Below are 15,017 nucleotides of genomic sequence, written 5' to 3' on the forward strand. Positions count from 1 at the left end.
TTTTGGATTGTGATTCAAGCAAAGTATAAAAAAGTAATTATCAGACAATTGGAAGAATGGGAAGACAGACTGGATATTTGATACCAAGGGATTACTATTAACATTTTTAGGCTTGATCATGATATTGCAGGTAGAGTTTTTAAATGTCTTATCTTTTAGAGGTCCATGTGGAAATTTTATAGACAAAATGACATCACGTTTGGGATGTGACTCAAAATCATTTGGGGAAAGAGCAGGTGGGGTTAAAAAGGAATTAAGAATGATTAAATTGGGTGGTCAGTACATCAGGTACCTTCTTTTTACTTTTGAATGTTTTGAACACGTTCACAGTAAAATGATCTTTAGGTGAGTGTGCTTCCCTCACATTTGTCCTAAGAGCACAAAAGGTGTTAGAGGAAAACAATGAGTCCTTACCAGTCACAGTCAAAAATGTCAGAGAGATGAGGAGATTGATGCCCCAGTTCATGCTAGAAGTTAAAGCCATGGCTCGTCCTCTAATTCCACCAGGAAAAATCTCGCTCAGTAGCAGCCAGGGCACTAGAAGAAAGGGAAGGGGAGGCAGCAAAATTATCAAAAACCCATTGAAACTGAGGGCCAGCCCTCTGCCCTCTGCCTTCTGCACCCTGCCCCCTGCCCCAGGCCTGTGTGGTTTGTGGTTGGAGAGCAGGGCTGTGTCCTTCCTCAGCAGGAGGGGAGAGAAATGCGCTTCCTTCTCATCACCAGCCAAGTGAGAAAGGATTCAGGAGAAATACTGACAGAGCCTGACAATAATCCTGGAAGGAGGGGTGTATGACACAGGCCTGAGAATGCAAGCGGGACGGGCGGTGGCTGGATCGCCTGCCAGGGAGCAATGAGAGAGGCAGCTTTGGACCTCTGCCAAGCACAGAGCCTCAGCACTAGACCCAGGCTCTCCCTGCTGTGGGTCCTGGCCCTTCCCTTGGAGAAGTCCGACATCACAGCTAATGAGTGGGTAGGAAATGGAGCCAGGAAGACAGGGGAAAGGAGGCCGCTACTCTCCCTGCTCCCACCCGGTCTTCCTGACCGGGGGCAAGCTGAGTGGACAGCAGCTCTGAATTAAACCAAGCCCCAAAATTTGATTATTATACTTGAAGAAATGTGTGAATTTCTGAAAGAAGACTCTTGTTGGCACCAAAACTGATCAGAGCACTCTTTATTATCTGAGAGTGACAGGGAACATTACAGGGCCTGCCTGATGGGATTAGAATTCACTTGTCTTCTGCTTACTGCCCATCCAGCCCAGCGTGCCCAGTAAAATAGCTATGCATTCTCACAAGGGGCGGAGCACCTTATGAACCTTACCTCCAATGATCCTCCCCAAATCTTCCAAGACAGGAACTTACTACTATCCCTCTTTACGTAGAAGAGACTCAGGCTTCAGGAGTTAATCATCTGCCAAGGTCACAGAGCTCAGAAGTGGCGGAGGGGGCACTGAGTTCTAGTAGTGGGTCCGTGAAACTCATGCTTGTTAATCATGGTGCTCTCTTGGTAGTGGCTCAATAAATATTTGTTAATGAATAAGTAAATGTGGAGCATAAGCGTTTGATTCTGAACAAAGAAGGACGTAGGAGCTGCCCCAGCCCTGGCTCACTGCTGGCGAAGTCACCTTGTGCTGGAAAGAGAACATTTACCTACAGACCAGCTGCAGGGTCCTAGCCCAGCAGAGGCAGTGGGGACAGGGCCCCAATGCCAGCCACCACTTGCATGGCCTATGTGGGAATCAGGAGAGTCAGCTGTGCCTCTAATTTAACAACTCGCCTCCCCTGACAAGATCAGGGTCTGGACGGAAAACATCTGCTCGTAGTAAATCTGCTATTTTAAAGTAAGAAAAATAAATTGAATTATAGCAGAGGGCTGGAGAAACACTTTTTTCTTGATTATCTTTTTCCAAGTGAATCCATGTAGGGTTATCGTTAGGGCATGGAAGATAATTGTAACAAAGGAACATGTTTGTTATTGTTCTAATTGATAGGGAATTCAAAATTAAAATTCTGTATCCCTCCCCTCCACCTCCTACCCCCCCCCCAAAAAAACTGTATTAGATTCTTGCAGATTATATCCTTGGTAGGATCACTTTGCTCTTAATGAGCCCCGTGCAGTGCTCAGGTAACCTTGTATTTGAGTGTTGTGAGACTGGGGATCTGGCTCTGAGTAGAATGACAGCTGTATAGTTCTGGTGAAGTCTTTGTAATGACCTGCCCTTGGACAAATACAAGATAAAATTATGAAGTTAAATAATCTATGCCACAGACTAATCCCCTGTGCCCCTTTCTGCCATTGGTATCTATCACAGTGGTGTGGGGGATCTCTCATCATCTTTTGCTCTAGCAGCCATGAGGAGGAGGTGGGGGAAGGGTCACTCTTTCTTTTCTAGATGAGTTCACAGAGGTTTTCTTAATCTACTTCCATCCCACTTCATCACCTCTGAAACACCTTCCTCCCTTCCCCACCTTTCACCACAACCACCTCTTGGAATTATTTGGTGGGATCTTGGAAAATCATTGCTGGGGTCATCAGACACATGTTGGTGTCAGATGAGAATGTGCTGATCTTGCTGTTACCGAAAGTGGTGGATATCACCCACAAGGAGACAGGACTGTTTCACAAAGCACTAGTTAGTTATACAAGCACTCAGTCTGAGCTGTCAAAGGCTTGCCTAAAAGGACCCATAGTCCTCACTGAAAGCCTGCCCTAGACAAGCATTCAGTTCAGCACCGAGCTAGGTTTGTGGGCAGCTGAACCAATCAGTGAGCAATGAACTGAACATTGAAAGAGAGACTTCCCGGGGTGCCTGGGTGGCTCAGACGGTTAAGCGTCTGCCTTCAGCTTGAGTCATGATCGCAGGGTCCTGGGATTGAGCCCCGCATCGGGCTCCCTGCTGAGCAGGGAGTCTGCTTCTCCCTCTCCCTCTGCCTGCTGCTTCTCCGGCTTGTACACTCTCTCTCTCTCAAAAATAAATAAAATCTTAAAAAAAAAACAAAAAAGAAAGAGAGACTTCCCTCCATCTCTGATGAGAACTTGTCAGTCAAATCTTGCACCTGATGTTTCCAAAAATAATGTAGTGTTGCAGAAAGCTTCTACTTCTTTCTTGATCTGATAGAAAGAATTCAAGAATTGATGCTTTGATTTATCTAATATTGACCAATTGGATGTTGTAGCATTTAACAAGGGTTTTGACAAGGATGGTCCAGCCTCCCAATAAGGAGCCCATCAAGTCGAAAATAAGGAGAATATTATTTTAACAATGATTTCAGCACCCTAAAATCACAGATTTTCAAATCCAGAAAGTGAAATCAAGTTCTGAAGATGGTCCTTGCTGCAAGATAAAACTGACTGAAAGGATCAGAGTCTTCCCAGGGCCATCTTAGGAGCAAGATGATGCCAGAATCTGACAGGCCTCCGTGGTCCCTGGAAAGGGGCTAGGAAGGTCCAAAGCAGAAAAAATGGAGCAGCTCTGTTTCAGCTCTTAAGTCAAGAGCACAGAGATGGAAACCATCACATGGGGATTTCATATGTTGACATTTACGGTGACAAGTGGAAGTCCTCTGCAAATCACTGATGACTTTTCTAATGAGATGGCCTCATTTCTCCAAAAGTCAACCTGTCACCACCCACCACAGTGAAGAAGTGGAGCCTCTTGGGGTGTGCTTGTTCTCCAGTGCCCTGATGATAGACTTGTGCTTTTGCTTATGAGGAATCCAGTGGGTATTCAGAGACGTAGTGAACTCTTCTCCAAACAATCCTCCTTGACCTCCACCCTTCCACTTTGGCCTCGCCATTCCAGGACGAGCTCAGCAATACGCGCCTCTGGAAATGTCCGAGTCTGTGCATGTCTTTAAGGCCTCCCCTGTGCTGCAAGGATAGAGGAAATTTTGGACTTCCCAGGACATAAGTTACCCATAAGTATTGGCACCTGTACTTCACATGGTATTAAATCACCAAGGCTGCCCGTCAGAACTTGCCTGATCCAGATGAAATCCGCAGACAATGTTTATGGTTGCACAGAGTGTCATGAAAAGACATGAAGGACAAATATGTTAAGGTGTCTCCGTGTGCCGTGGAGGACATGGGCTTGGTTAGCAGGGGCAATCCGTGCAGATGACTTCGCCCTCCCATGGGTAGGCCCTGCCATGTTAATCCTCGCCCCCTCCATATAAGCCACTGAGGCTGTCACTTAAGCCCTTGCCTTGCCTTGACTTGAACTCTTCTTCACCCTCCTGGCATGCCAGCTCCAGGCTTGCAAGATTCACGGATTCACAGAGGTCTTAAACTCTTGCCAGAGAATTCCCAGCAACTCTGGAGGCAGAATTCTCAACAGCTTGATTTGCCGACTAGTCGGTGTTCCATACTTTGCCAAAGTGAAGCCAAATCCCATGGCTTTTATTGCCTATGCAAACAGCACACGGCACACCTAGCTCTCTGTCTGCCAAGAGATTCTTTAAATGTGAATATGAAAGGGAAATACGCCCATTTCCTTCCAACCAGATGTTTAAATCCTGGCTCCATTAAGTTCCCTAACTGGAAAAGGTATGCTCTTTAAAAAAACACACTCCACCATGGGCCACCTTCTCCAACATCAGCAATGATGCAATAGCTTTTATTTGTTTTTATTTTTATTTCTCATATTCCCCTTTCTCAGTTTCTCTGAGTTTTGTTCATGCCTCACCTCTTCTAAGTAAATATTTTATTCTAGAATATTATCTTGTATTACTTACATAAACCAAGAAAAGCAGTGAAATAAAGCCTCAATTTTCCCCAGTCTTTCTATCTTAATGATTTCTAGTCAACACTAACTGAAATAATTTTTTGAAAACATTTTAGGGAAAATTGAACACAATGGAAAAACCATCAATTTAAAAAAATGCAAGAATTGATAATGAAACTCTTGTGAGCAAGTACTGGTTGGGAATAAGAAAAAGTTACTGGCGGTGGTCTTTAAACTTTCTTGCCTGTGTAACCTTTAAAATAATTTGAAAAACTAAGTACTTTCTTTCATTTGTAAGTCAACATCAAACTTTCTTCTCGCTGTAACTTTAAATGATAGCAAAGAATGCAATTTCTATTGTATTATAAACTCTAACATATAAAAGAGAGCACTTCTCATGCCTTTACATATTTCCAGTAGAATTGAAATACCATACCTATCTGATATTCATCATCATCCATTTAAAAAATACAGAAATAAGATACTTAAAGTAAATTTTATATTGTTTTTCACCTTGAACTCAGTATTTTATCCTTTTTCAATGCACTTTTAAACTTAAAAGTCTTTTGATCACTCCATCATAAGTGCTCTGGGAAAAATTACCATAAACTGAAATTTTAGGGTTGTTTTATTTCCCCTAAGAATTTTTAGGTATTTTTTTCTCAGCTGTTAACACAGTAATTAATAAAAAATGGATCAAAATTATAGAAATATATTACAAATCTTTAGAATTAACTATTAGATATGAAAAGTGAAATTTATTGAAAGAAACCTCTCTTAACAGACAGGGAGTTTTTTCTTTATTATGTATGTGTGGGTGAATGTCACTTCTAGACTAACAGGATATATTTCTACTCTTTAGATGAAATTTATTGTCCTCAAGAATAATGAAAGAAGATGGGGAGTTGAAGAAATTTTATAATACAAGAATCACTCAGTTCTTTGAATTAACAAAAAAAGTAATTTGTAATGATATATCAGCTGATCACTTGGTTAGGTCATCCTTTAATTTTTTTTTTTAAAGATTTTATTTATTTATTTTGAGTGAGAGAGAATGAGAGAGAGCGAGCACATGAGAAGGGGGAGGGTCAGAGGGAGAAGCAGACTCCCTGCCGAGCAGGGAGCCCGATGCGGGACTCGATTCAGGGACTCCAGGGTCATGACCTGAGCCGAAGGCAGTCGCCTAACCAACTGAGCCACCCAGGCGCCCCGTCCTTTAATTTTGCTGAAAGCAAATTGTTGGCAATATCTAGGCCTATGAAAGGATTATTATCTAGTCATTAGAATCATTTTTCCATACCACACCTACACCAATATTTCCAATTATCTTTTTGATTACTGCTCCTGAGGTTTTTATAATTTGGGACATGTATCATCATAATAAGTTTTCTAATGGATAATAGGTGTGCTTTCTTCCACTTAAAGTGGAAGGACAATTATCACTAGGGAGATGAGGAAGAAGAAATTGTAGGAAACAGATTTTTCCGGAAAATCAACAAACTGATTTTCTTTGACGTGTCCTCGAAGCAGTACTCTGCAAAATGAACCCCCAGGAGCATGAATATCCCAATTTTCAGACCACTGAACTAGGATTCAAATTGGAGAAAAAAAAAAAGGAGTTCCAAGAAATTAACATTTTCTTGTTTAAACTGTAACTGGAATGTCATGCTTCAGATGTAATGTTATGTTGTACTTTTTTGATGACTGATGCTTTACTTTAATCAGAAAGGTATTACAGTTTTTAATATTACAAATGCTCCCTGGAAAAATTCTTAACATTGTGTTCTGGAAAACAATAAAGTAACAAAGGAATGCTTGTGTTTATTAAGATAGTTTAAACCTTAGTCTGTGTCTTTAATGTCTTTACTGTCTGATATTCACAATTCTCAAGGGCACAGGATTGAGAGGAAAGTTCAACACTGTTGTTTTATGTGAACAGTTGCCCATGGTAACGGAATTGATGGTGTCATTTCACTGTGTTGAGTTGTGCTCATGCTACAAAGATGCGGTTTTTAGACTGGTTCTGTTAGGTACTGGCCGGCTGCATCATCTGACTCCAAAGAGGAAAATAGGATTTAATTAGGTAAGGGCACATATGTCTTTAAGTTTTTCCTCCTTTGCTTGGATGCGAACTTAGTGTAAAACTATTCAGATACTAATTTTTATTTACTTTGCATTATTTTAATGGTTAACATCAGAGGACCAAATAACTCATCACTTTCATCTATCAAAATGGCCTTTAACTTCATTAATTGGAAAAAAAAGGAACAGTATGGATGGGAATATTGGTGATAAAAAAAACCCTAAGATTTAAAAGGAAAAATATGAAAGATCTTAAACTTATACACTTAACACTTAACTTATACTTAACACAAACAAGTGGGTGAATATGATTGTTTAATGGCTACAATTGATACCGAAACTCTCATATTGAAAGCATAATAATTTATGCAGTATGCCTTTTCTCTAAAGGCATGTAATTATCCCATAAGAATAGCAGGGAAAAAAAAAGATGATCACTAAAAATGCCTTTCACCGCAATGATTCTGAATATTAAAGACCTAGAGTTGAGGAGAAAATATGAAGAACATCGAAATCTTTTTTGAAACATTGGATGTACTTCTGGTCTAAAAGCTTCTCTGTTCTAAACTCATCATATCTTGGAGTAAAGCAGCTAAGTAAACTTCTAAATTAAAACCTGCTGTTTAACATCCCTGGAATTCTCAAAATCTTTAGCTGTGCAAACATCACATGAACAATTTCTTTTTGAAGAGCTAAAGTTATTTGGGTATGAAATCTAAATTTAAATGTTACGGCAGATGAGTCTTATGCTTCCTACTGATACCCATCCTCCAAAAAGCTGGCTAAACTCCATAAAACTAAACCAAACAAAAAGTTAGACTCCACAGTTTTTGAGCCTTAAAAAAATTCTAGTTTGTTATTTAAAACCAAAAAGTGGCCTTTTTAGGACACTTGACAGACAATTCTCCATGGATCCCTTGCAGTTCTGCATGTCTTAGGAGCAAAAGCAGTGACGTTTTTTGTTCTGGCTGTTTTTCTAAGGATGTTTGTATAACAAACAGCCTTGGAAGACAGAGACAGTATCTCCTGTATCCAGTAAATTAAAGATAATGTCTTCTTCCACGGAGGAAATCAGGCTGGCTTACTGTCTATTATAAAAGATTTGGGTTCCCTATACCTGGGGCTCCTCTTCTCAAAAATGACCCAGTGTATGTGCAGGTGTTATCTGGTTCTCTTCCTGTTGCTCTGTGGGTACTGGGGCTTGAGGAAACGGGGCCGTGCTGATATTCTGGCTATTGCTATTGCTGGGGGTAATAAATTGTCCTTTGTCTCTGATCCAGAACTCTTAGTGTTGTTTTCCAAAATCCATAAAACTGTGGCAGGGTAACTTGTTAGCTTGCAAGTGGGCTAAAATATTAGTCAGTTTGCAGTTCTTGAGAGTGTGATTACTTGTGGCTATGGTATGATTTTTCTACAAAGATCTTTTATTACTGTTATCAACTATGGACTGCCCTTTGACATCTGAGGGATTTAATAGGATTGTTAAGCCTGAGATAATCCATTGAAATATTTCTATAAACTCTAATGTTAATTAAATAAGCAAAAACAAACCCCAAATGCCAGGTTCAGATTTCCACATATTTCTCTTAGGAGAACTGTGAAGGAATTGTCTTTAGTCTTTTTTGTAAAGAGTAAAGTTTAAATACATCTAGGGCGCCTGGGTGGCTCAGTTGGTTAAGCGACTGCCTTCGGCTCGGGTCATGATCCTGGAGTCCCGGGATCGAGTCCCGCATCGGGCTCCCTGCTCGGCGGGGGGTCTGCTTCTCCCTCTGACCCTCTTCCCTCTTGTGCTGTCTCTCATTCTCTCTCTCAAATAAATAAATAAAATCTTTAAAAATAAATAAATAAATAAATAAATACATCTAATTACTAAACCAAGGTATGAAAAATTATCCCATGATATTGCTCATCTCAATCTTTGTTTTCTAGGGAAGGGCTGGGTCTTGTATTTGAAGAAAAAAATAGAAATCTGGAAATGAATATTTTGTTTAACACTATAAATTTTTTAATGGCTTAATTTTAGGAAATTTAAAACACAAACCTTCTTAGGTCATCAAATATTGGAGATGGCCTTGTGTCCTCAATTGACTAGCTTTATTCAGATACAATTTTTGGTCAAATGTACATGGAATTCCCCACACCATACATTCATCTCTAATTCCCTATATACTGACTCAGATACATACCAGAGGGATCAGGATACATCAACTCCAAACTAGAGAGAGAGAGAGCTTCCCCCTAGTCACAGAAGCTGAGAGAGTTCCAGAAACACTTTTTTGACTCATCCAACAAATATTTATTGAGCCCCTGTTGTGGGCCAGGCCCTAGGTTAAGCTGGAGGAAACAACAGTGAAAAAGACAGAGTTTGTGTGTACATAGGACATATAGTCTAAATTAGTTGCACCAACTTAGAAGAGTGGACATTTGAGTGTTTCTCAGGCTACATCACACCTTTCACCCTTCCCCAGTGCCTCCGGACTTTCTATAAAACTTGTCTGGTTTCCTAGGAAGATCTCCTGACTGTAGGTAATCCAGAATTAAACTATATTTCAAAGCACAAATCTATTCTTTTTAGTCTTGACCCAACTGGAATGATCTGTGGGAGGGAGGTGAGGAGGACCATGGGATCATAATTCAACTTAGGGCCCTGGAGCACTTCCCGTGTGTCCTGACATGGCTTAAGCAAAATGCCTGCTGATGTTAGGGTTGGCATTATCAGAACTATTCATGTCATGTGTGGACCACAGTCTGACATTTATTAGCACTAATAACTAACTGTATCAAGTCCATACTGCACACCAGGCACCAAACTAGGAATGTTGTATACAGATTGCCTCACTTGCCCCCACAATTACACTGTGAGGGAGACAGTATTGCCCCATTTTCTAGATAAGGAAACTGAAAGCTTGAGAGAGGAATTGACTTGCCCAAAGTTCTACACCCTGGAGCTGGGATTCAAGGCCAGGGAGCCAGATATCAAAGGCTGGTCGGAATTCAAGCACTCTGTGCCACGGCCTCAACAGGTTTCTTACTGTGCCTCCAAGTTCGTGTCCCCTCAAGTCCACTTCACCTGCCATCATCCCTACTCCCAGATCTTCACTCTGCTTTCTTCATACAAGCTGTGACCCAAGAAAGGCCTTCTGTGACCATTCGGCCTCCTCCACACGTGCTCCTTCATTTATCCTTCCCGTTGTTTCCTTACCACTCTTACCTCCATCTGGATTTGAACACTTCTCTCCTCCTGACACTAACGTACATGTATTCATGTTCTTGCTTCTTGCCTGTTCCCACAACTGGCTCCATGAAGGCAAGTTGTAGACCTTGCTCACCCATCCCCGAATCGCCACACGGAGTACTGGGTGAGCAATACACACACACACACACACACACACACTCTGCATACGTGAGTGAATGAATGAATCCCCACCGCTTTCTCCCCCTCCCCTCTCCTCTTGGTCACCCCCAGTTGCTTTCTTGCTGGAACGCCTGCCTATTTGGCAGAAGAGCTCAGGGGAGATGATTTGGTGGCACCTGTCACTCAGCCTGCAGTGTGAGGTTCTGCTTGAGTGAGTGAATACAAAGGTAGTTAAAGAATAGCTGTCACAGTCTCATTACTGAACTTAACGTGTGACGTTGGACAAATTCCTTCCATCTGCTTTCCTGAAGAGATACTAGTCATGAGATGGAAGAGGAAGTTGATTAATTAATGAACATAGGAATGCTTGGATTTTGAAAAGTCCTAATTATTGTGAAAAGAATAGCCACACACATTTTTCTACGTTTTGGTGGCTAACTTAAGGAGGGCTGGGTTTCTATACAAATATCACCTCAGATGAATTCATAAGAGAGTAATTGCATGCCTTGGGTTTGGGTTCCCCTGTGCTTTACTTTTGAAGCATGAGTAGAAGAGAAATCTTCATGTGGCTCCATGTCCTCACAATGTCGGGAATCTTTGATTCTACCCTGAAGTTTGAACCATGATGGACAAATATTCAGCTATTAAAAGGAGCTAAGTGATGATCAGGAGCACCCCAGAAATGCAGTGGAGGGTAAGATTAAGATTTTGAACATATTTTAAAGTGAAAAATGAGGTATGGAAAGTTAAATGTTTAATAAAGGTCTCTAATAAAAGCAATGGAGTCTATATCTTGATTTCATTTGATGGAGGAGTTTTTGTATTAGTTACTGAAAAATGGAGGGCAGAGGCTCCTAAACTCTTCAGGCCATGGACCTTTCAGCAAGCTGGTGAAGACTATAGATTCCTTTGAATAACTTTTTGAACGCATGAAATAAAATACGTGAGATTACTTCGTACTAACCAAATTCATGTTCCCTCCTGAATTTAGGTTCTAGGGCAACCCTATTATTTTACAATTAGGAAAACAAAGGACCAGAAAGTAAAATGATGTAGGGCATATGCTTTAACCTAAAAATAGAAACACTTTTTTTTGGCTGGAGAAAATATGGTTGTGATCTAACACAATTAAGGAATGTTGTTCTAAGCCAACCTGTATTTAAGAAGGTTTAATAAAAATGGTTTTAGTCTTGCTTTCAATTTTACTTTAGAAAAGCAAGTACTTTTCCCTTTATACCACCGTTTTTGCAAAGGATTTGCATCTGTTATAAGCAATAAACTCTCTAAATGAAATACCTGGGCAAAAATCACATCAGGTTAATAAATTTTACAATGCATTCAAGATCTGATATGAAAACCTTGCTTCTAATAAAAACCTTCTTTAAACTCTAACTGTTTTGTGCAGTTTATACCAATGCTCTAGAACACAATTTTGGTGATTGAATTGGAATTCCCAGGATGTGTTTTCTTTACCAAAGAAAAACTACAACATCAATACAGACATAAACGACTGACTCTTGGCAAGAAAAACAAGGACAATGACCAGATCCCTTCTAAAAACTCTAGGAGAATCAACAGCCCCAAACCACGGGTATGAAATAACTGCTTGTTATCTTTAGAGGGGAAGATTCGGGATTCTGTCAGACTGCATGGCTCCCAGTCACGTGTGTGAATACCCAGCTCTTCAGGCTTGTTTATTTTACTCAACATGTGCTTATATGGCACTTCTCAGGGCCAGTTTTTAAGGACTTTATTATGAGCTGACTTACTCCTCACAATGCTATGAGATAACTATCAATTGTATCCACATTTCTAAGTGATGAAAGATAAGGCACAGAGAAGTTAACTAACTTCCCTAAGGTTGCACAGCTGGCAAGTGGCAGAGTTGAGGTTCGACTCTGGGCGCTGCCCTACTTCAAAGTCCATGCTTTCCCTTTTCTAAAAAAAATTGAACCCATACCTTGTTACCCACATGTAACCCAGCTCAGTCCTGGGAACTGCAATTATAAGTTGGAGAAACCATGAGATGACGGGTCATTTCTTTTTCCCATAGCCAAACCTCCTTCAACCATGAGATTCTCCATCTCATTAGCAAAAGGAACCTTGTTCTCCATACAGCAGGAAAAAGCAGAGGTGTCCAAGACAAATCCGGAGCTACTTTTAGATACTCTGAGTCTGAAATAACTCTTCACGACTTAACAAAGAAAAGCCCTATTTCTGAGCACTCCTAACCTCCCTACATCTTATATTATAGGCAAAACCACAAAGAGATTTTTGGGGCTATGCCCAAGTGAAGTTTGTTCTGCAAAAAGCTTCACAATGGTGACTAGCAGGGACAGCAGTGTCTCTAGCATTTCCAGCTGACGTGGCGCTCGGCCTGCCCTGGACAGCTTGACACACATAAAAAACACACTTCGAGATCTTTCTTGTATTTGTATCTCATTTTTAAACTCCTTCTTCCCCAACCTCCCTCTTAGAAGCACTAATGTATTTCTTCATGGTTTTCAAACAGACTTATGCAATGTTCACTTGGAGGGAGAGAAGGAAGAAAATATGAGATGCCATTTCTTCCCTCGAAGAGCTTATTCCAGTAACTATGTTTGGTAAACCAAAACAAACATACAGAAGCAACACACTTCATCATTAAGGACTAAGCCGTGTTATTACACTCCCCGTGACTTCCACTCCCACCATATGCAACAGCATCCCAGACACTCACCTGCGCATCAGCTCGTGGGACACTCCCTATACCTTGTGAGATCGAACAAGCGTTATTATGGACAATTCATAGATGAGAAACAGATTCAGAGACGATAGATAACTTAAAGATCACACAGCCAGTAGGCAGAAGAGCTGGAATTGGAAGAACCCAGCTTTTCTTTTTTTTTTTTTAAAGATTTTATTTATTTATTTGAGAGAGAGAGAATGAGAGAGAGCACATGAGAGGGGGGAGGGTCAGAGGGAGAAGCAGACTCCCTGCCGAGCAGGGAGCCCGATGCGGGACTCGATCCAGGGACTCCAGGATCATGACCTGAGCCGAAGGCAGTCACCCAACCAACTGAGCCACCCAGGCGCCCGAACCCAGCTTTTCTGACTTTACATTCAGGCTCTTTATTACCCAGACCTGAATTACTCTACACTAGAAATATTTCATAGTTCATACAAATAAAGACCTCTAAGAAACAGGGTGAATTCATAAAGGAGATTAAGACTTTCACCAAGCTTTAAAGATAGGAGGGATTCGGGTAGAGTAGAGGAGAAGGAGAAGGCCCACCAGGGCCTGTGTCTCTTGACCTTGACTGGGGTGTGGAGCAGTGGAGATAAAGGGGCACAGAGAGGTGCACGTCGGCAGGGGGTGTCCCTCACTATGCAGTCCACAAGGAGTCTATATGTACTTGTGTATGAATGGTGGCCAAGGAGCACAACACCACTAACTACAAGGTAAACGGTGCCCCCAGAGTCATGCAGGCACCCAGACAGAGCTGAGTAAGATGATGGTGGGCCTTGAAAATCACACCATCTTTCCCTCAGAGATGGGTCAGATAGTAGTAGAAAGAGAATGGAATGAGGCTCCAGATGCCTGGGGTTCTAGTCCTAAATCTGTGTGACCTCATTCTCTTGGACTTCTTTCTTTTCTATAAAAGGAGTATGTTAGGCTAGATCATTTCTCATCTTCATTTCATCTTGAAAGATATTTGACTTCTCTGATTTGGTAGAAAGTAGGAAGCCATGGAAGATTCGTGAGCCAAGCTGACATGAGGAACATGGTAATAAATGTGCCCTCCCATAGAGGAAGGGTGGGCATGGGAAGGGTCTTCCAGGAATCTAGGCATGAGTTCATAAGGGGTAGACTAGGATGGCAGAAACGGGAAGGAAAAGATAAATACAGGAGCCATTTGTGAGGGGGAATGCAAGAGCATTTGGTCATTGACTGGATTGAGAAAAGGCCCCAGAGCATCAGACTGAATGACAGCATGGGACATTCCCCTGGCATAACGGAGAAAAGAATTCAGCATTTGGGCTTCTTGCATTGGGCTGATAGTAAAGCATAAAAGTGGAAAAATCCAGCACTCATTAGGAGAAAAGGAACTAGAAGCCGTGTGACACGGTAGAACTAAAGCTAAGTGAGAGTCATCAGCTCAAGGGAGATCATGAATGCCCCTAAGAAAATAAATGTGGAGGCTTTTACAGTGCATTAGCAGAAGAGTGTTTTTTGGTTTTATAGCTAAAGAAACAAAAGCCAAGAGACATTAATTTAATGACCTCATCTCTTTTCAGAAACTGATGGAATGGAAGCTAGTCATACACTTTAACAATTAATATTTTAATTAAAAGAAATAAATACCTATCATAGCATTTGAAAAGAGAATTCAGGGCCCTTGACCTTCCGGAATATTTTTTTTCCATATTCACATCTATTCTTCCTGAGTCCAGAGTTTATTACTCTGGCGGTTCTATACTGTGTCCAGTTAGCTGAGCTGGAACTACGTTTCCCAGAGTCCTCTCCTCTGTGTCGTTTTCAGGGAGGGCTGGCTGGAAGATAAATTTGCAGGAGACTTGGAAGGCCAAAGTGACACATCAGCCCTGTGCTGGGTCCTAGACATCCCTGCAACTTGTCACGTTGCTGTGACCTGCTGCCTCTCCTTGCTGGTCTGGGGGAACAGCCAGTGCACGGGTTCCCTCCTTCAGCCTCTCCTACTACTAGACCAGGCACACAGGGCTCTACAGAGAAGGACCCTGTTTTTCTGAAAGTGGCCTGTGTCATCAGAGTCCATGCGGTGAGAGACAGATACGGGCTCCAGTCACTTCTCACAGATTCCAGTTTGTCCTGGCTTGGAGTCCAGCTTGTCTTCCCCC

General features: G+C 41.5%; 1 protein-coding gene across 2 annotated transcripts in view; it reads right to left on the reverse strand.

Annotated features, from left to right (window-relative positions):
* SLC2A12 (solute carrier family 2 member 12) overlaps positions 1-15,017 on the reverse strand; it is a 53,191-nt gene that overhangs the window by 13,866 nt on the left and 24,308 nt on the right. For both annotated transcript variants that reach the window (XM_034990702.1, XM_034990703.1), the window contains exon 3: positions 415-537. In XM_034990702.1, the coding sequence (XP_034846593.1) occupies positions 415-537 (123 nt within the window). The remainder of the gene's footprint in view (positions 1-414; positions 538-15,017) is intronic.

The sequence above is a fragment of the Mirounga leonina genome, unplaced genomic scaffold, assembly GCF_011800145.1.
Source record: "Mirounga leonina isolate KUSES-001 unplaced genomic scaffold, KU_Mleo_1.0 Mir_53, whole genome shotgun sequence".
Taxonomy (NCBI): Eukaryota; Metazoa; Chordata; class Mammalia; order Carnivora; family Phocidae; genus Mirounga; species Mirounga leonina.